Source organism: Eublepharis macularius, chromosome 1, assembly GCF_028583425.1.
Source record: "Eublepharis macularius isolate TG4126 chromosome 1, MPM_Emac_v1.0, whole genome shotgun sequence".
NCBI classification, from domain to species: Eukaryota; Metazoa; Chordata; class Lepidosauria; order Squamata; family Eublepharidae; genus Eublepharis; species Eublepharis macularius.
In genome coordinates, this window is record NC_072790.1 from 159,682,946 (window position 1) to 159,706,074 (window position 23,129).

Here is a 23,129-nt window from a genome sequence, read left to right on the forward strand (position 1 = left end):
CAGACCTCTTAAGGCAGAAAGAGGTGTTTATGCTTCTTATATGTGTTTTTGCTTGTTGTCTCCTTGTCTGGACCATGAGATCCTCTTATTTTCACTTTCACTGTTCTGCAGTGTGTGGGCAAAACATACTATAGGAGAATACATAATCACAGCCAACTTTATTTTACCAAAATTGTGGTAGCATTTCTCTAGTAACCACGATACCTATAAAACATGCATCATTTCAAAATATCAAATCTAGGTCAAATTTCAGTTTCTGAAATCCCTGAAAATGTTGAATCCCTTGGCAGATAGCTATGAATGGACAGACTCTTGCTGATGCAGCAAATTGAAAAAAGAATGAAACATCTGAGGTGAGACTTTCTTTTATAAACTGAAGAGCAGCGTTACCAAGTTAAGACGAAATACAAAAAAATATTGCACAGCTTCAACACAATTGTTTACATTCTGACTTCAATAATACATATTTACCCAGGCAAAGAATTTGATTCCAATGGATAATCCATATTACCAATTCCAAAAAAGTCAAAACATTTTCTATAAATGTTAAAACTGCCATATTTTAATTTAAAACATCTGCAAGATCAAACTGTTAAAAAAGAGATTAGCCTCCCATCTAAGAGACAGCAACAGTGGCAAGCCATCATTAAAATCTCCTTTGAGTTATTTGCATCTCACGCCGCCATTATTCTCTTTCAAAAATCTAGTGGACAATCATATTGTGAAGTATTCATTTTTATTTAACATTCCTAAAATAAGATGTATTTACATATTATATAAATGTATGAAGTCTTATAAAATAGAAAAACTGAGTTGGCTGAAGAAATCATACTCCACATGGAGTTACTCATTGAAGACTAAGTTTTATGAAATTTTACAATAATTTATATAAATTATCTTCCAAATTAATGATTTTTTCTTAATATTCCCACAATTGTGATGACTTTACAAACATTGGTGTACATTACACATTTTTAAAACAATTATAGCATCTTCTTCCGAACAACTGGCTTTGGATAGCTAGATAGTCTCCTTCTAGAAACAGTCTTTTTAATAGCCTTTTCCGCTTTATCCACAGGTTCTTTCTGTTTGCTTTTTGCTCCATCCACTGGGGTGCCAAAAGGAGAAATAAATTTTATTTCCATTGGTGGCGGCGACCAACTACCATCTTTACCGATGAGTCTGCAAGAAAAAAGAATGTTGTTAGTCCAAGCCATGTTTCTTTAAAAAAAAAACAGTTATACATACCCGTAACTATTGTTCATCGAGTTCTTCTGTGCAGGCGCACACAGGCCTGTCACCGGAGAATTCTTCAACGCTTCTTTTAGAGCCTGTTAGGGGCTGTTGCTCTTGAGCCACATAGCAAGTTTCCCGCCCAAATGGTCATGTGACTTAACAGAGAAATGGCCCCATCCCTCAGTTCTCCTAAGCCGCCGCAACTCACAACTGGACATAACCAGAGAGTTCACAGCGGGGTAGGAGGGAGGGTATGTGTGCCTGCACAGAAGAACTCGATGAACAATAGTTACAGGTATGTACAACCCTATTTTCATCATTATTCTTCTGTGCAGTCCCACATGGGAGAGTACCAAGCTATACACAATAAGGAGGTGGGGTGCATCTCCAACTCAATTTTATTAAGGTAACAAATAAACACTGCAACAGCAGGTATATATAAGAGTCAAAATTTGCAAACCACAACACTAACAGTAAACTCAGCAAGTTAGAAAGTCAGTCAAAGCACATCAATCTGTAAAATAATACTGATGAGCAACATGCCCAATAACTAACACTCTGTAAGAGCATCATATAATGCAAGATTTTACATGACCATTTTCAATGACAACAACTAATGCCATACAAGTATCAATAGACTCACACCATACTCTCTGCTTTTCTTTCAGGAAAACAAAGATTGCAGAATAGCCCTTGCAATTGCCACATCCTGAGTTGCACTGACGTCTACAGCATAATGCTTCACAAATGTATCAACAGAGGACCATGTCGCTGCCTTACAGATATTAGCAACAGCAGGGCCTCTGAGGAATTTTTGAGACAGTACAAAAAAATGTCAGGGCCCCTTTCCTGCTCCATTAGCCATCGTTTTTTCATCCATAATGGTTTTAAGTGTAAGGTCAAAAGTTTTTTTTTTAAAAAAGGCTTCGCATTTACTTAAAAATGAGCTTTCCTTGCCTTTTTTTGTGAAAAATTTCTAACGACAGCATCAAAATTAATTGTTCTGGCAATGTTTGATTCAATACTCAGCCTGGCCAAATCCACAAGACGTTCTTGAGACATTGTAGACCTTAAAAAATTCTTAATCAGCTTGAGTTTGCTAAATGATCTCTCTACAGAAGCTACTGTTGCTGGAATTGTTAAAAGAATTTATAAGCTGACACAAACATTTGGAAAAAGGTCACCAAGTCTGTATTCTGTTAATATCTTCAACAGGTCTAGTGGTTTTAGCTGTGCATCTCCAAAATCTGCCTTATGTACTGAAGGTAAATGCTGCATTTCTGTCAAAAAAATCCTCATCATTAAGGTCATAAGGATATTGTTTTGATAAAAATAAAGATTTTTCTTTCAAGTCACTTTCTGAGCAATGCAGAGAGTTCAGAGCAGTAGCAATCCTTCTCATTTCAAACTTATATCCTATAAGTGAGCACAAACACATTTTGAGGCAATTCAGAACAGTGCTAGTCATGACCCCAAAGAAAACTAACAGTTATACTATCTAGGATTTTATATACCTTGCTTTTTTTAGCACACTGCTTTAAAAACTCCACCTTAAAAACAGAGACATTCAGAACACATACGTTTATGGGAAATGACTGCATTCCTGTGTATAATTTCTGCTCTTTAGGTTCAACTTGCAAAACACATTTGGCTTCAAGAAATCTTCCGACAGCTGAAATACAACTAACTTTTAATTAATAATGCCAACTGTTTATTTACATTTTTAAAATTACAATAAAATCAAATATTCTCCTTATCCCCTATTACCCCTTCTATTCCCACAAGAATCCTTCCTGCACTTCCTCAAAAGCAGAAGCCAGACACCACTGAGGGCCTGAGCCAGCAGGAGTAGACACAGCTTCCGTCTGCTTGAAGAAGACACAAAATATCTATCTATTGAAAGAATCCCCAAATCCTATAGCAATACACTGCTCTAGTTTTGAAAGTGCTACTTAACTGGTTTTTTAAAAATTTCGTCTCTAGGCATTAGCTAGTTGGTCACCCCTTTGAAACTGTACCACACCATTTTAGGTACCAGAAAAATGGAGAACATGTACAGAGTGCACATCCCTTGCCAATGTTCTCTCCAGGCTGCACACAGGGCAAAAGAAAATTATCAAAAAGCCTCTGATCTGCACCTTCCTCCCAATCCTGTTCATGCAGATGGAGTTTCTCATTGCTTCAGAAAGACAGCACTCAATTTTAGGAATTGTCCTGTTCTGCAACAGATACCACCTCTCCATTTAAAAATGGAGCCCCCCCATTACCATGAAAAAACTGTTCTTCCATACTCATCAATAAAACCCCTCAAAAAACAGAAAACAGCAGCAGCAACAAACAAAGCTATTTCAACAAGAAAACATAGGGCCTACCCTTTCCCAGTTTTCCATTTCCAAAACACAATGTAATGATAACGTAACTGAAAAGTAAAATAAAATAGAGACTTACTTTTTCCCTATTAAAAGGAACAGAAATGGGTCCTTAACAGAGTAGCACTGATTGCAGAGAAAACGTGATGATGGGTGGTTGGAGCGTGCTAGCTGGTGTGAGTGTGAAAGTGAAACAAAATAGAGGGGTTAAGTAATATATATACAGAGATATAGATATAGATCTATAGATATATAAACATAAGGCCTGAATGGCAGGCTACATATATATAGTATATATATATATATATATATATATATATATATATATATATATATATATACTAAAACTAGCTAAAACATCTCAAGATATAGATGATGGCACAGTGTAATGACCAACACAAATAGACCAACGTTCAGTAAAAAACCGACCAGACACATTTCGGCCCTAAGGCCTTCTTCAGTGGTCAATTTACGATCAAACACACCCACACATATAGAAACCAATCATGCAACGCTCCTGGTGTTTTATCTACAGCTGTAACAAAAGAAGGGGGGAGGAATTTTTTTTAATATAATATAGTCCATTATTAAGTGCTAGAATTATTCTAGGAAAAATACTGGATCAGAATTTATCTCTAGTATTGTGTGATAAACTACAAATATTGCAGTAGACCCAGGACTGCATTCACACACTGCTCTTCGTTTATTGTTGCACTCTAAAGAAAAAATGTACCAAATTAGAAAATTATTCCCTAACATGCTCTTAATTAACCCCCCAGGTTCTCCAAACCCAATCACAAACCAACCCGAGGCTTGGTTTCCAATGTATAGGAGTGTGTTACATCAATCTGCAGTAAAGATAAAATGTCACTTTAAGCTCAGAAAGTTCAACTATATGAAAAGGTAGAAGGGTGATGCAATGTCTCCCATGTGATAAGAAGATATGCTCTCAAAGGAGGTGGAGGGGAGAGAGAGAAGGAAGAAAACACTGGAGTGGCAAAGACACAGCACATATTCAGTTAGGGCAATTGTCCAAATCAAATCAAATCCATCTCAGACACAGCAAGTCCAGTCCACTTCTTCATTAAGTCCCCAAGGCATCAATGTCTGGAGGTGGTAAATCCAAAACACTTCTCTTTTCTGCAGGAGTCTGTGAGAGCCTGAAGATGTGTTCTGTATAACTTCCACAACCCAAAATTGCAGCTGCTTCTCCTTATGGCCGGCAGTGAGATAGTGGTTAACAAGTGGGGCATTCAGTCTCTTTAATCTAATATAGCTCTTATGCTCACAAATACGAACTTTAACAGGTCTGGTAATCATACCTACACACATCAAGTTGCAAGGACACTGGATAACATAGATAACTCCCTTGGAATTGCAGCTGCTGAATGAATTCATTACAAACGCCCTAGTATTTGATGAATTATGAAAAGTTTTTTTTAGGCACAGACCCACCACATCCAGCACAGTGTCGACAAGGAAAGAAACCTGTTGTTGCTATCCTCACACTTCCACAGCTGCTATCCTTCACCTCTGGTAGTTTCTCTTGACTAATAAGTCCCGGAGGTTTTTTGTTCTTTTTGCCGTAAACAAGGGGGGATCTTTGCATCTGGGCATATTGGACAGAAGATGCCAATGTCTAGCTATGATGGCCTGAACTGATGTGTACGTACTAGTGTATGTTAAAGGGATGATTGGTTTCTATATGTGTGGGTGTGTTTGATTATAAATTGTTTACAATTGACCACTGAGGAAGGCCTTAGGGCTGAAACGCATCTGGTCGGTTTTTTACTGTACTTTGGTCTATTTGTGTTGGTCATTGCACTGTACCATCATCTGTATCTCGAGATGTTTTAGCAAGTTTTAGTATATATATGTAGCCTGCCATTCAGGCCTTATGTTTTAAACTTGATTTAATCTACATTGGTGCACATCTATAATAAATACTCTCTAAAATCTCTCTCTCTCTCTCTAAAATATTATATATTATATACATACATATATATATATATATATATATATGTATATAATTATATACTAGATTATATTTATATGTATACATATACATATATATTATATATATATCACGTGACTCTCCACACACACACCACGTGACTCTCCACATATATATATGTTGTTTAACACCTCTATTTTGTTCCCCTGCTTGTTTGGGTTGAGTTTGTGGGGATTCCCCCCACCCCCCTTTTTTTCTTCCTTGCTGTGAGTGTGAAAGTTTTAGAAAAGTTTTAGTTTTAGAAAAGAAGTAAGAGATCTTTATTATAGGAACTCCATACTTTGATAGGAAAGTGGATAGATTCCTATCTACCAATTTGTTTCTGTGAAGGAAGTCCTGAGATTAGCAATCTATACATCAAATGATAGTTCAGGGCAGTAAAAGTAAACAGATGCTCTGACTTGTCTTTCTAACTCTCTGGTTTCTCCCCCTCTGAAACCTGAGGAGACAGCATTAGAAGTGGAGTCTTCTAACATTCCCCAAATGTAAATTGTAGCCAAGTAATTATATTGCAATTATGTCCAACAGAGGCCTTGCAATCTGACTGTTGCTACACTGAAAATGGGTACAGTCAGCCAGGGTTAAGGACTAAGATAATTAGTGTGGGCTATAGCCATAGGTATTTTAAGGCAGTGTATAATTTTTTTATATAAAATTTATTTTTATAAATATAAGCAGAACAGAAAAAAGAAAATAACAATGATAGCACAATTATAATTACATCAAAAGAAAAAGAAAGAGTAAACATAATATAATAAACAATATAAATAACTCAGTTTTTTTTAATATCCAGCACATATCAATCCTTGAATGTGTTTGGTGTCTGTCTGAAAAGAAAGTATTGTCTCCAATATTCAGTTTTGATCCTTCAAGCATCTTCCAATTGTAACATTTCCATATAAATTAAACACATTTTTGGGAAGTTTGCCTTCTTTGGTTTTTTTTACCCATCTTTTTTTTCAGATCCATTACCCCATTCGTCTCCGAAGATCATTATTTTCTTGAAAATAAAAAATGGATTGGAAAACATTTTCATAAAAATTTTCTCTTGTGTTGTTTAGCACATATATTGTCGCTAGTATGTAAATTTTGCCTTCCAGGAGCCTGATTTTCAAAATCATATATCTTCTGTCAAGAGTCTCTTAATTCATCTGTAACATTTATTTGTAAATTTTTTATATACACCGCAATTCCTTTTTTAAATTATAAATTCTTAATAAACACATAAATACATAAGAGCAAAAAACAGGAACAAAGCCCCAAAGAATCATGGAAACTGTAACATGATATAACAGGAGGGGTGGACAGTCCTGTGCTTCATCTGCCACTGTAAGTTAGTCTCTATGTGAGATTGTCACTGCTTGCCCCCACGGCCAAATCTGAGGAGCCTTGAGCCCCTCAGCCCCCATGTAGTTCACTGGTTGCCCAGGAGAGGCTCAGTCCCCCATGGACAAATCTGGGGGGGGGGCTCAAGCCCCTCAGCCCCCCCCCCCCATAATTTACACCTATGTACACCAACACGGCCACTACAACAATGGCCACTGACCTAAACATTCTGTCTGCCTGGCTGGAGAGTGGAGAGTCACGTGATCTTCTAACTGGCACATGCTACTCCTAGGGGAAGATCTTGAACATGCAACGTAACAACAATGTAAAGGATAAAACTATGCTATGTTGGCCATCAACATAAGATATAAATTCTAGTCTTCATATGAAAACTGCAGGAAACTCTTGGGCCACCTTTTGGCCTCTTTGAGCCCACTCTGCGCCCATGGACCCTGGTACAATGCACCTGCTGGCCCCCTCTCTCATAGGGCCTGGGCAACAGAGACACCCCTGAGGAAAGCAGAGAAAGCTGCTTGTGTATGCCTTTTCAATGGCTGACACAACCCAACATGACACTATTTGAGAGGATGCCCCCCAAACACACACAAGATGTGGACTTTCATGAAAGATATTTGTTCTGTCCAAATAAAAACATGCATCATGCAACAGGCATGATGATGCTGCATAGCATACGACTGTCTTGACTCTGAAGGTCTTCTCTGCTCGGAACCATGCTGACTGTGATGAGACCGAGCCGGTGATGATGCCCTTGAAGACTCATGCCGGATCTGAAGAGGAACAGGATCAGTTATGGGAGTCGGGTCCCAATATGGAGACCATTCTGTCTTAGTTCTGGATGTGGTACCCCAAGGCTGATCTGTCCGGAAGTTCACCCTCAGACAGAGAACGCTTGGGTGAACGTAGATGAGGTGACAGGATTCATGGAATAACCAGGACCACATCATCAGAAGGCTCAGGCTGTGGGGAATGACAGCGATGAGTCGAAGTCGACCAAACCAGGTGCTTTTTTCTTTTTAGACTTCATAGCTGGCACAGCAGTTACCATGAAGCCCTTGGATCCGTGAGATGCTTTGGAGATCTTGGTCTCTTCCCAGTCAGATCCGAGCATGGGGTCAACTTGAAGAACTGTACGGATCTGGCTCTCGAAAGTTGCTTTCAGAGTCGACTCTGACAGATGCTCTTTCCCACTCTGAGTCTTCCCCTTAGACTCCTCAGCAAGCACTTTTTCCCACAGTGCTGCTTTTAGCCGCTGAGACCTCTCATGCTTTGCCTTCGGGGTGAATTTCTGGCACATTTTACACACTGTGACATTATGTCCCTCACCCAGGCACATAGGACAGAGGTCATGCTCATTTGTGTGGGTCATTTTTGTACTGCACTGTGAGCAACGCTTGAAGAGTGCTTTGGTAGCCATACCGAGGGCAAAAATGTTTGTAACTCACAACGTTATCAGGAAAGCTGAATCGAAACACACCAAAGACAACTGTAAACCGAAATCAGAGCTGAAATCTAAGTCAAAAGCCAGTCCAAGATCTTTCAATACCAGAAAGGATCAACCAGAAAACGAAAGTAAAGGAGCTTGAAAGCTAAGTCCTTCTCCAAGCAGCAACAAGAACTGAGGGAAGGGGCCTTTGCTCATTGTTAAGTCACATGACCGTTTGGGCAGGAAATGGTTGTTATGTGGCTCGAGAGCAACGGCCTCTAACAGCTGTAAAAGAAGCACTGAAGAATTCTCCGGTGGCAGGCCTGCACATGCGCAATCCCATGTGGGACTGCACAGAAGAATGACGATGAACAGTTAATTCAGCAGAACATAAAGACCAAGTTAATGCTGTTCTCTCCTCAGACCATGGTTCCTCATTCTGTAGCATTAAAAATACAAAATATCAGAAGTATTTTTATACTTTATTTTTCATTTATATTCCATTTTTCTCCCTTGTGGGAACTCAAAACATTTTATCACACGAGTCTCTGCTTTTCTAACTTATCTTCACAACAACCACCCTGTGAGGTAGGTTAGGCTGAGAGATTGATAAGCCAAAGGTTATACAGCAAGTTTCCCTAACAGAGGCCAGAATATGAATCTGGATGTCCCAGGTTCTAGTCTGACACTCTAACCACTATGACATACCAGCTCTCAATTGTCATTGCAACCTATTTTGTACTTGATCATTTTGAAAGAACTACCCCAAAAGACTATGAATTGCATACTTGGTTGTTTTTGTTGCTCTTGACCTTTTAGCCCTGCTTCTTTTTACTTTCTGTTTTTCCAAAGTCTCTATTGAGATGGCATCATCTTCTTCTTTAATTGGTAACTCCTAAAGAAAAACGAACAAAATGTTTAAACTTGTACATAGTGGAAATATGTTCCCATCTCAATTTACTATTAATACATTGTTACCCCAAATAAAGACCCCCCCAGAAACTAGCTCACCATTAAAGGATAGAAAAAATCTTTAAGGAAGAAGCCTGTAAAGCTCATTTCATTTGGACTTTCCTAGAGCGTGTGTGTATAGAGGGAGACGTGACCTGGCCCCCCAATGAAGATGCCAGAAAAGTCTGAAGAGCAGGGCAGGTGTGCTGTCCCAGTGTGGCATGAACTACTGCCAAGCGAACCGACAATTACTGTACCTGGCTTCACACATTTTGGGTTGATGGTAGGGAGGAAGGGAAAGCAAGTGAACACCAGGAGAAACACATCAGTGGCATCCTATTGGGGATAAAGTCTTTTCAACACATCAGAAATGAGCCAGCTAAATGATTCACTTTAAGCAAGGTATTTATAAGATGGTAGCCTCTAATGGAATGGGGGAGATCTAGCCTCCTCAATTTTTCTTCCAATGGAAAAATGGGAAATTTTGGAGAACACTGAAAAATAAAATTTCCTGAAATGCTTTCCAAGACGTTATTGTACAAACACACTTCTTTTCTAGTACACAACTACTGTTGAGTATTTTCAGGTTTTTTTTACTACTTCACAAATTGCAAATGATAAAATACGCATTCTAAGATAGCACAGAATGCAATGGTTTGCTGATCTCTCTCTGTAGTATTGGATATATTCACAGTTCTGCTCGCTGAATTCTTAAGGTGTTTATATTCTTAAATAGCATACACAATTGTACAATTTGGGGTATTATACAAAGTTATATATGCTAAGTTACAAATGGTGCGTTTTTATTAGAGAAATAAAAAGTTCATGTTTGATAATGAAGTATTGCAGGTATTTCAACTTTCCCTCAGACTTGTTTTCCCAGAAAATTCTGGAAATTTATGGACATGCTTCAAAGCAGCTGAGTAGGTCCAGTTCTAATAAACTTCTGAAAACCTGCATTCTATAAAATCCTGCAGGCAGTATCCTTTAACTGGAATGGTTTTATTTATTCTCTTTTCTAATCCTTGAGGAAGCAAAGAGCATAACGGAAGGAACAAAAGCAAGGTTAACTTACCAGCTCTTCTACAATCCTTGAAATACTGGACACCTGCTTTTTCTTGGACCTCAGAACAGGGGGTGAGAAGACAAACCGAGAAGCCAAATCTGCATCTAAATCTTTGAGTTGTACTGGGGTCATCACTTTTTCATCTAATATTAAGAAGCATATACTTTATTATAGATCTTGGAACTAAATATCCCACACATGCAACTTTGTTTGAAATTGTTACTCTCATACAAGTGGAAGACAGCATGTAGAACGGCTTTTTATAACTCCCCCAGTAAAACAGCCTCCACAACTAGGTATGCTGTAGGTTGTCCCAGTGTGCTACCGTGTAGACCATTCCCTCTGAATGGAGACCCTTTTATGCTACAGCACCCTACTTCCCACTCTAGCATACATAGGTCTGCTCCAGGTGAAGCCAGACTCGAGAAGAACAGCAGATTGTTGGATGCTGTAATATGAAACTTCCTGCCCTTGTGGAACGTATCTGCTGTACATGCTTCAGGGACTTTATTATATGGAGAAAAAAAATAACACTATAAAATTAATCAGGTTCCCACGAAATTAACAAATGCTTGCTGACTCAGAAAATTGTCCTAAATAGAAAAAAAGGAACATTCTTCCAACATCAAGTCACTTACACTATTTGGAATATCTGAACTGCAGTCATTCATTTTTAAGTAAAATCAAAAGAAATATGCATCCAGAAGACTCGGCAACTTGTCCCGCTTTGCAGTATTTTTACATGAATAAGTCTTCTAAAAGATTACAGGAAACACACAGCTGACATGCTGTGCAAATCTGTTTTTGGAAAAATGTAAGGAGGCCCTTGGCAGACACTGAAGCAACTTTTAATTTCAGAGAGTGCAAGTACATTCTGACTGGGGCCTCTTAAGCCTCGGCACCCCTTCTAGTTTCTGCCACTATTTCTGGATGAGGACAGCATATGGCAGAAGAGGAACACACTCCAAGACAGGGCCCTTAGAGTTCAATTCTTCCCCCCAAATGCACTAGGGAGTGAAAGAACTGGGCACTGCCCTCATTCTCATGCAATCACTTTGGGAGCAGGGATGGGTAAGTTCAGGGTTTCTTTGCTTTAGAAGCAATACTGTGTTGATTTAAAAGGGGGGTGGGTTAGGTTCATCCGTTAATCAATTAAACCTCTGGGTCTAGGCTAGCATCTGCGTGCTGTTTTCTGTTGCCATGGTTATTCTGTATTTGAATTAGAAGAAACTCATATGAACACGCCTGATTTGGAATTGTTTTTTGCTTTGTGAGGGAGCTGTGGGAATCATGCTGACCTACTATTTTTCTGCAAGTGGTCTCTATCATATTTAAATATGTATGTAGTAACAGCACAGAAGCAGCTTCAAATATGATTACCACTCACCTTTTCATGAGTGTCAGAAGCTATTAACGGTGCATTACTGAGCAATGAGAAACCACAGATTTCCCCCCAGCTGGGCCAATGTGGCATCATGTTAGTTTTATCCTTTCCAAATTAATTGCCACCACCACATCACACACACAGCTTATTAACAAGGCTGTATTTGGTAAAAACACATGCCAGTAACATCCGTAAACGCTGCCTAGATACCATGACCATGTATCTAGGCCGCTGTATAGGTATGCATTTTTAAAATTCTAATCTTCTTCCACCATGAACACAAGGAAGCACTCATGACAAGGTCTCGCATTTAGGCACTGACCATTCCCATACCTGCTTAATCTCATCAAGCTCACTGCATCATATTCATCTAACCATACCTTGGCACCGTTTAGGAGCAGATTGTCTTGGTACGTAACCATTTTTAATTGTTTCTGTAAGTAAACTGAGTGGGATCCCAAGTCAGTTTCCATTAATAAGGGAAGAGGTGCAATGGCAGCAATTTATGGCCATTTCTGCCTTTTATAATAGCCCCCCAATTTAGCCCATGTTGCTCCTGAGGGCTCCTGTCCCCAGGAGCAGTGTTTTGGTAGAGCAGTCCCATGAGTTTGTTTTGCAGATGAAAACTGATCTTTGGCTCCAACCCATTTAATTTGTCTAAAAGAACATTTTGATTACCTTTAGATTTCTCTGTGAGCTTTGTAAGAGGAGGAGAAAAAAAGAATGCTTCATCTCCATCAAGGGAAAGGCTCGATTTTATATTCTTTTTGCTATATCTGGTCCTTTTAACATGAGAGCCATGATGTGCCATGGTTCTCTGCATTTCCCCAAGCCTCAGTTTGGTCATGTCCATGATCTGCAGTTTCTCTGCATTATCAGTATCTTGTGGCAAGTGTTTCATTTCTGAATTTTCTTCAGGGAGTGATGCAAGTTCACACTTCTTTCTGATTGCTGTCATCTTTGATTGCCTCCTTTCAGAGCTCCTTACTGAAGCCAGTTCATCAGACTGTTCCTCTGAAACAGATTTTTTCACCTCTGTTTTCTCTATACTTGTAGACTTAACTCTTGTAGATCTCCTTTTTGTGGTGTGCACTGTAGTCTCTTGTAGAGAAGATAAACCTGCTATAGCAGTGGACTTATTTAATGCTGCACTCCTAGTAGTTCTTCTACTAGGAACAAAAGATGTAACATTTATCTGAGGAGGAGGTGGTGATGACAACAAAGATAAATCCAGCTTTGAATCTGCTGAAGCATTCAGAGGATTCTTTCTTGGTCTACCTCTTTTACGTCGCACAGGCTGTTCAATTACCTCAGTCTCTTGATCAGAAACATTCTCAGTTCTACTGCCACTTTGTACTTTCTCCTGTCTAGTTGGGGTGGGCAGTTGTGGTTCACGTGGTTGTGTGCTGTCTTCAAAAATGGCTTTCAGGAGACTGGAACCTCTACTTCTGCCCCTTCTAACTGGTGTAGATAACTGTAACTTCTCAGATTGTGTTTCTGTATGTGCTGATACTTTCAATATACGATGTTTCTTTAGTTGCCCTCTTTTCGGTGTAACACTCAGCCGCTCTTGTTCTGATTCTGCCTCCTGATCTGAAATTACATTTTCTGCAAGTTTGAAAGCAATGGTTTTTAGCTTTCTCGCACTCTTAGGATTGACTGTCATTTGTATCGTATGGTCAATGATGAACTGATTACCTTCTTGATCTCCTGCTAAGCTTCTGGTATTTTTAGAAGTCCTCTTGATAGAAGAAGTTGGCTGCTCATTTGGATGTTTATGAAATTCTGATTCAATCTCTTTTAATTTCCTAACCCTTCTCCTCGTAGTAATGGTTGCCTGAAACTCCTGTGGACTGGGATGAACATTTGTTGATATTTCTAGGTTACACCCTCCTGTTTCCTTGGTGCCTGCAACTGGAAAATTAAGAGCATGGGGAGGTTGCTGTTTGTGGTGTTTTCTTTTAGAACGATGGGAGTGGTTTTCAGGAATGTTAGAAGTATCTTTTCCTCGCCTAGTACTTCTCCTTGGTGTAGGCAGTACCAGTGTATCTGGTTTACTTGTCTCTGTCAATGGCTGAACATCAGGTAATAGGACATTTAGACCTACAGCCATCTGCTCTGTTGTACCTGTACTAGATGTCACAATGTTTTCTACCTGATTTATTTTCATCTCTTGGTTTATGTCAGAAATATTTCTTAGTGGATCCTTGGGGGAACTTAGTATCTTCTTGCTTATGCTTTCATGAATAGATTGTTCTACTACTTCAGATGAAAATTCTTTATTCCTTGTGTCTTTGATTACATCTAATAGGTTTTCTGCAATAGCCATTTTAATAGGTTCAGGTACATAAGGCAATTCCCTGGTAGTATTCTGGGATATCTGATCACTAGTTACTGTGGATACCGCATTTGTAATGCATTCTTGGTTGTTACTTTCAGTATTATTTATACACTCTCCCTCTGATTTTGGGCTAGCTGATTTCAGAGGAAAAGAAAGCATTGCAGTAGTCTCTCCTATTTCAGCTTCTTCATCCCCTTCTAGTATTAATGTGAAGTTGTCCTGAGGTATCAGTAATTCTTCTCCTTCAGAAAAGCTGCATTCACCAGCATCTTTATCAAGCAATTCGCATGCAGCTTCTTGCTCCACAGCTTCACAATTGTGCTGATACTGAACAGTATTTGCGGGACACTGCTCACTGTTTGGGAGAGTCTCTACAATAGTTTCTGAAACTTGTATCGTAGGTGTTCCACCTTGTAAAAGCTAAAAAGATATAAAATATACGAGATTATTTACAGTATCCTATTTTTCTAGGAATGTATAACTTCACATTTCAGAAACACATTCAAACCAGCCATTTAGACACTATATACTGTACTCTACTAGAAGGTTCAAGTATTTGTCAGCTGCTTCACATGGTGTGGCTTAACAAAGCCCCAGGAAGAATGCAACAGCGGACTCTGAATATCCACTCATGCAACTGCTCATTTCCAGTGGCAGTTATCATTAGAGTGGCAATATTTCAGGCGTTACACACATGAAAGTCACCAAAGGGAAGCAGCAGTTGCTTTTGTGGATGCTCCAGATCAGAGGTTGCTTTCTTTGTATGGTCACTTCCACACGGAGCAAATTACAACCACTTGAACCAACTGTACAATTCATAAAGATATATGCAGATAAAACAATAGTTTAGCTGACACATTCATAATTTCCAAAGAACACTTTGAGCTGATTAGTGAACAGAGCATTTACTTACATTTGCTTCTTGGTTCTTGGTTCGACTGGTAGATGGTGTTTCTTCTACTAAACTTTCTTTTATAGTTTCTTCTGTTCTTTCTTCAAGTACTGCTGCTTCTTTTTCTTCAAACTCAGTTTTGGAATAAATACTGGCAATATCCTCACTGTCCAGAATACTGATGACAGCTGAAAAAGGTTTTCCTTCTATTAGTTATTTTACTTTAAGGTGTTAATTCTACATTAATATTCTTTATTAGCAAGAGATACCTTCACCATGTTAAGGAACATTTTATTCCTCTGGGTAGTTAACGTAAGTAGCGGTGTTGGTCTGCAGTAGAACAGCCCGGTATGAATCCAGAGGCACCTTAGAGACGGACATTATTTTGAGAGTCAGAGCTCCCATCTTGAGACATAGAAGAAAGGAGCTGTGACTCTTGCAAGCTTACATTCTGAAAATATTGTTGGTCTCTAAGGTGCCATTGGACTCATATCCTGCTGTTTATGCCTCTTGTAACTTTTGCTTGACAGGATTATAAAGATACTAAGCCTCTTAGCGCTTAAGTTACATGTGCACAAGAGGCAAGCTGAGGACTCATTTAAAAAGAACAGATACTCTAATTATGTACCAGTCGCAAATGAAGGAATAAACCAAGCATGTATGTATTGTATCTTCTAGATCAAGTGTAAAAACTACAGAGTGACACCAACTATAGCTTCAGCAGAGATGTCTGAGGTGCTCCTCTATGACTTTTCTATTTATGTGATGGAAGGGATACTGTAATTAGAAATGACATTCAATTAAGTAACACAACTAAGCAATCAATTCCAATGAACTACTTGAGCAAAAACCACATCCATGGCACATCACACATAGTTCTTTTGATGTGCTAAAATGAATGCATTAAGTTTTTATACCTTTGTTTTCCTTATTGATTTTGTTCTTTTAAAAATGTAAAGAAAATATATACAATACTGTCTTCAACATTTTTGAACAAGTAACAAACATACCAGTAAAAATAATGCCCACATATTTGTTTGAACATATTTAACAGTTGATTTTTTTTTCCTACTCAGGTGTTTCAGTTTGAATATTTTTTGCTACTAGGACATAAAATCAATATGAAGTATTTTAAACTTTGTTTACACGTGCCAAAATGGAAGGCAGATGCTAAAGGCTAAAAGAATATCGAATGACTAGTGGAGGTGTATATGATGAAGAGGTGAAACGGGCAGATTGCTGGCTTCCCGTCGCAGTTGTGTATCCATTCTTCATTGCTGCCTATCACTGTCTTCATATGAGATCATATACACTGTTTCTCCAATAGAAACTTACTGCACTGAAGACCTTCTGGCATTGTTTCATCAAAACTTACTGGGACTTTGGTGATTACTATTCAGACCTCTGGTCAATTCTAGGCACATAGCACTTTAATACTGTATAGGAAATCCTGTTGAATTATATTTTAATTATTTATATATGATGCTTTGCCTTTTGTAATTACCTACACTGTGTGCATATATATTCTCTGTTTATCTTGCTTAATTTGACTATAATGTTGCTTTAATTTGATTGATTTACAATAGAGACACTCATTAGTTAGATTTCACGGCTTGTTAGTTTTTGTTTATTTGTACATTACCATGATACTCTCCCGTTGTTTACTACATAGTGTTACAAACAAGTAGATTCTATAGCAGTTCTTATGCTCCCATTTGTAGGATGAGCTTGTATAATAGAAAGAACTTTGGGTTTCAATTTCTCTTTTTTTGAGCAGCACAAAATATATAAAAGCCTGTCCATGTACAGACTTTACCTTTTGCATGGAGAATTACATCTTTGGATCCAAAACAAACAGGACAAGATTTCAGAAACATACATCATAGCAAAGAAGTGCCAAATATATGAAAAAGAAAATTACATATGTCAAACACTGGCATTTCAAGGCTTTTCTTTTGATAGTATCTGGTAAAAAAACCTTTCAATTTGCTCAATTTGTATGGTAATTTAAACTAACGTACATTTGGCATCTGCTCCTGCTGGCTCCAAAGCTTTGGTACTTGTTTCAGAAAAGAGTCTGTTGTCTTCCAACAATGGGGGCATGCTGGATTCCAGGATAAGTGTTTCACTTTGTATAGACAAGAAGGAATGCTTTACTTAAGAGATATGGAATGAGTTTTTAGAAACACAGTCTTTTACAAAGGCCATGAATGTACTCCCCCCCACACACATTTTAACCACTATGACTATTATGGAGTGGCATCACAGAAGATAAAACAGTTTCAATGGAAATACTGGTATAAGTGCCTTTATGATATAATTTGAAGGATTTATTTGATTAACAGAAAACTCTTAGGAAACTGCTATTGATATGCAAGGTACAATTCAAGCAACACTTTCATTGGTCAATAAGGTAATCAGTATCATGCACAGTTTGATCCTATACATACTTACTTGGAAGCAAGTCCAAATTATTTGAGAATAAGCATCAATGAAATAAGCATGCACAGAATCACACTGCGCTCACTATCATCCCGAGTCAGAATTACAATATAAAAATCAAACAGTTTTATGCATGAAAAATTGGTTTTCATGAGTTTTTCATAAATTCTGGAAAGCAGAACACACTTCCTACACTGCATTCAACCAAATTGGGTGTACTTTTTTCATATTAAAGGATATGGGAGCAGAGTGTTAGAAAATACAGGAATAGGAGGTGGGAAAAACAGGATGTTCATCATCAGTCAACTCAAAAAGCAACTTATAGCTCTCAGGGAGGGACATATTGTCATAGAAAACATGCACAAAATAGAACAAATCCTATAACAAAGTTGCAAAATAGTTAAGCGACATAATTGCAACAACCAAGGTTTTAAGAAAAATGATTACATTCCTCTTTTTCAAGTTATTAGTTACCTTCTATTAGATGGAACATGAGAAGAAACTACAGGATCTTGGATAGCATTTAAGTGATCTATTGCCAATACTTCATCCTCAGGGAAGGTGCCACATCCCTCTTCTTTCTTTTCAGGAAATCCTATGAACAGCAGAACTTTTAGGCAAATGTAGAGACTGATCGTGGCCTCCCAACCTAATTCTTTAGAACTGTATCACTTATATCAGGCACAATAATCCCACTTCTACAGTTACTGTAGTTTTGCTTACAGAACGTTAAAATGTATTTGTTACAAATGAAATTTGATTCCTAGCAGACCCACTAGTTTTGGCTTGGCTTAGGCAGTTGGCTATTATTTTTAGCTGCTGCTGACACTTGTGATTTCCTGAGCATGTACAGAGGAACCAAAGAAGAGTGCTTTTCACTTTGAACTGAACTCTAGACAAGGCAGAAGCAGCGCTAGTCTCCTTCCCTCTCCAAAACTCAGTATGAAGACTGGGACATACCCCATCTCTTTCTAAAGTTCTCCTTGTGTACCAGAGGAGTTGGTGGTGTCTTGTACTGAGCACAATGAGATATACCTCACTCTGAGCTAACTGCAACACATAGAAAACTCAAGGCAGAGAAGAGGATCTTCATACTATGCAACTGAGGGGACAGTAGTTGCTACTGACAGCAATGTTTGTGGAGTACTGCTGGCTACTTTAAGACAAATAACATAATCCTCCGGTCTCTTACCTAGAAGAGGAAGAAGGACCTTGGATTTTAACACAAAGCTGCATTAAAATTCTAAACCATGGTTTATAACCCTGCTTTGTATGCAACAAACAAACAAACTTGGTCCAAAATGACAAACTGATTTGTATCAAACAAAGGAATTTAATCTGGACCTTGTGACAGAGGGGAGAACACACATGGACCTGAGGATTTCAGAGGCTCCTTCTCATCAGCAAACAACCAAGGTTTGTTTGGGGGGGGCCTTCATGCAGCCAGAGTCCATGACTGATGGCTTTTAGAAGATTAGACCTTATCTGCTGTGGATTTCTCTACCAATAGTTATCAATCTTAATACCTAAACAAAATGTCTCCATTTAATTGTAGATGCTGTGGACAAATAAGGCAAGCTGTCTACTACATGTCCTACTTTTAAGTGTTTCAGTGCACACAGTTTACACTGTGGAAGTCTAAAGTGGATTAGATGGCTGTCAAACCCATTTTTGATAACTCTCTTCTCTTACATCCACTGCCTAATATCCTGCCATTGTACTTGTAGGCAGCTAGATCACATGACACATACCAGCCAACTGTTCTACATCTGAAGATGTCCGTGGTTCCATTTGCAAAGATTCACTTTCAGTTATCTCATTGCCTTTTCTTTCAGCTGATTCTGATATGTTTAAGACGTCCTCATTTGAATAATCAGAGTGAAGATAGGCTATGATATTTCCAGTGTCACCTCGTGATTTTGCCTCATGATATTCCAGAGTAGTTTGGTCCATCTTGAGAGAAATATTGCTAGTTTCTACAAAAGGTTCCGATTTGTCCAAGTTATCTTCTGGTATGCTCTCTGTGGACAGGTCAGTCTCTTCATGGTCTTCCTGAGCACTACATGATGGAAAGGAGGGCACTTCTCTAGTCTCAGACCATATGTCTTCCATGTGAGCTTCAAGATCACACTCAGATGAAACTACACTGTGTCTTGTTTTATGATTCGTCACCTTTTTTTTTAAAAAAAAGAACAAACAAGCAGCACAATTTTCCCAGTGAACAGAGATACTGTTGTCAATATGTTCCCTAATTTGTGTCTATGAAGGAAGTCGACGCTGACATTTGTGCCTTCCAATGGCTAGAAGGAGACACCCACTTGCAAGGGCTTCTCTTTCATTTCAATAAGAGAAGATGTCCCTTCACTCATGTGAATGGGGGGCAATGAAGGTGCAAGAGCTCAGACAAACCAGAGCTCAAGTAGAATCATGGGTCAGGGACTTAGCTTCTTACAAGCTTCAAGATAAAAAGACATTTAACAAGACATTTAACCTTAAGGGATTTTGCCTTTCATAGAAATGCAGAGAATTTTAGTTAGATCACAAACTCTAAGGAAACTTCAAGATAGTTTCTGGGTGAATAATACTTAAGGATTTTATCCACAACCTTGTTGAGATAGGGATCTACCCATGCCAAGGCTATGGGCTGTATCATGCTATCTGTCAGCGCTTGATAGTGACAGATCTTTCCTACATATCCCTCCACCAAGAAGTCCATCTTCAGGCTGCACATGATATAATAGCAAATCAAGTCAGGAGGCTACAAAGAGAAGAAGGTAGGAACAAAATCTCTTCTCTTCCATCAATGCAACTCAACCTACTAGAGAAATGAAGGTGATTTCACTTTTTCCCCCTTACAATTGTAGTCTTCTGACCTGTGTGGCTATTACACTATGCAGGTCCTGCAATTCCTTTCCTAAACTTCCTTGATGCTGAAAAGGACTGCTGGGGGAGGGGAACATGGGAAAGAGGAGCGATCTCTGCATCTGTCGAAGGTGGGTTCCAAACCAAAGCAAGTAAGGGTATGGGAATCAGAACCAAATCGGTGCTTCCCAAGCGAACATACACATATCAAATAGCACATTTAGTTGAGTCCCACAGGCACATAGCCCAATGTACAGAGATTTGGTATGTGCTGGTATCACCCCCTTACCCCACTCTACTAGTTTCGAGAGGTAATAAACTTGACATAGATTTGGGCCATGTACATTGGACTCAATGCAGATAGGATTCTTTTCAATTATTTTAATAAACAAATGAGTAGCAGATAAGCCAGGGATAATCCCAATCAGCCAAGTGAACCTAGATCCTACATTGCTGGAGCCATGTCTGAATCATGCTCAAGCGGTCTTTTTCCCCCACCTCAGTTCCTTGCAACCTACCCTAGCAGTCCATTCTGAAGTTTTTCGTTCTTCCATAAATGATATTTTTGTTTCTTTTGCACGCAGAGGTGGAGTAATAGACCTTCCTGGAGATGCAGTTGGAGTAGCTAATGGTGTAGTACGAAGACTAGATCTCAAAATAGACTGTGGAGTAAAACCAGGGAAGCCAGAGGAAGATGTAGATGTCAAAGCTTTAGCTCTCTAAAGAGAAAAATGACACCACAGATGATAATTTTGAACACGTTTGGGAGTAGAGAAAAATTCTACTGCACACAACCATTACAACTTAATTACAACATTTGATTTATATACTGCCCTACAGGACAACTTAATACTCACTTGGAGCGGTTTATAAAGTGTGCTATTATTTATTATCCCCATGACAATCACCATGCGAGGTGAGTGGGGCTAACCCAAGATCACGCAGCTGGCTTCAAGCAGAGGATTGGGGAATCAAACCCAGCTCTCCAGATTAGAATCCTGCTGCTCTTAACCACTACATTAAACTTGCACAAAGGTATTTCATTTGTTGACTTTTAAAAACAACAACTACAACATCATCATTTGATTTATATACTGCCCTTCAGGACAACTTAATGCCACACTCAGAGCAGTTTACAAAGTGTTTTATTATCCTCATTATAATCATCCTATGAGGTGGGTGGGGCTGAGAGAGTTCAGAAGAGCTGTGACTGACCCAAGGTCACCCAGATGGCTTTAAGCGGAGGAGTGGGCAATCAAACTGAGTTCTCTAGATTAGAATCCTGCCACTCTTAACCACTACACCAAACTGGCTCTCTTTTTGGAATTTTGGTTTTAAATTTCTAACTCTCCTATACCAAGGCACCAAATAAAGGGGGAGGACTACAACTAACCCCTCCAAAAGCCCCCCGCCAAAGAAGTTGAAGAATACACGTAAAAACTAAATTGTTTTCAATTCAATATATTCTAAACTAAATAAATTAATATTCTTTAATGAATATTCAGAAAGCATATAATCATCACACACAAAAACTCTCCTATTGTTAACTGCAAGATAAAAGATCAAACAAGCTGAACAGGTTCACTTAGCCTTCACTGTTCTATATACCTTAACAACTGCAGGAGTTTCCAGTAATTTTAATTCTGGTGCACTTGTGAGGTTCTTATGTAGCAGCATGGAACATCGAGGATTTGAGCGCAATGGACTAGAAAGCATGCAAGAAGCTCTTGGCGACACCTGCAAATTACTTCCAAGGGGAGGAGAGCAAAGACCAACAGGCTGAACCACCAAATCGAGCAATCTGCAAATGTGCCAAATTTTTAAAAGTGAATTGAATTGTTTTGTACAGCACAGTAACACTTATCCCCACATAGCACAAAGATTCACCATGAACTCTGTATTTGAGGAGGGTTATAGAACTATACTCGTGATCCCTGCCCCAACCTAGATTACCTGAAGTATTATAATTTAATGTCATATCAGTCTATTCCCACGGTTCACCTGTCATCTTAGTTTAGTAATAAAATGCTGTCTGAAGCATGCTACTACTACGCTGCAAAGTTAAGAGACGTACAAACAAAAATTATATTACTTATGGGTAGGTTATGTCATGGTACCTTTCAACTCTCATCACATCAGACAATACTATTAGATGCAATTACTCTTGACTTCAGTAGATAGATAAAACCTGCTGATGAACTGCAAGTATTCTTCTGATTATTACTATTAAAGAATTTTACCTGGAGCATTTCCTTAAAGATTTAGTAACAGGGGTTCCTACAAATGGATCAGGTAACTCTGTGTCAGCACAACAGTCCAGTCTGGATGGCTGTTCCTCAGTACTGGGTTTTAAAACAGAGCACGAAGTTCATAAAAATAACTCCTATGCAATCTCTTTTGTACCTGAACAAAGTTTACAACTAATAAAAGAGCAGCCAGGTGAATAAATTAATGTGTACTACTTCCCCCAGATCCTTAAAAAAATCAAAACTTTTGCAGGATGGCTTGATTTTATTCCTCCACCTTCCCCCCAATAGATGCAAAATGTACAGTACCATACAAAAAAGAGTATGTAGCAATACCAGACTATTCATCAGGATCCTTAAAACTAATATTTATTAGGATTTTTAAAAACTACTTACCTATCATTTTGAAATGATTTTCTTTTCTGTTCTGCTCCCATCCACACCTCTCCAATTTTGGAAAGTACATTACTGATGAAAGTTGCTTTTGTAATTACATTCCCTGTAGCAACATGCTTTGCAATTGTTGATAATGGCTTTGGTCTTAAAACTAAAAGAA

The 23,129-nt window shown here is 38.6% G+C and overlaps 1 protein-coding gene across 3 annotated transcripts in view; it reads right to left on the reverse strand.

The window, feature by feature from the left end:
- Nucleotides 1-349: 349 nt before the first annotated feature.
- The window catches only part of AHCTF1 (AT-hook containing transcription factor 1), an 84,564-nt gene continuing 61,784 nt past the window's right edge, over nt 350-23,129 (reverse strand). Inside the window, exons 25-36 of one of the 3 annotated variants that reach the window (XM_054975741.1) lie at nt 22,970-23,120; nt 22,568-22,669; nt 21,936-22,128; nt 20,846-21,046; nt 19,217-19,637; nt 17,940-18,060; nt 17,045-17,151; nt 15,045-15,211; nt 12,469-14,551; nt 10,416-10,549; nt 9,178-9,284; nt 350-1,182 (exon numbers count right to left, since the gene is read on the reverse strand). In XM_054975741.1, the coding sequence (XP_054831716.1) occupies nt 984-1,182; nt 9,178-9,284; nt 10,416-10,549; nt 12,469-14,551; nt 15,045-15,211; nt 17,045-17,151; nt 17,940-18,060; nt 19,217-19,637; nt 20,846-21,046; nt 21,936-22,128; nt 22,568-22,669; nt 22,970-23,120 (3,986 nt within the window). In that variant the 3' untranslated portion in view covers nt 350-983. Of the gene's footprint in view, nt 1,183-4,015; nt 4,322-9,177; nt 9,285-10,415; nt 10,550-12,468; nt 14,552-15,044; nt 15,212-17,044; nt 17,152-17,939; nt 18,061-19,216; nt 19,638-20,845; nt 21,047-21,935; nt 22,129-22,567; nt 22,670-22,969; nt 23,121-23,129 lie in introns of those variants that run through there. The other 2 variants (XM_054975757.1, XM_054975749.1) reach the window with 2 other exon arrangements.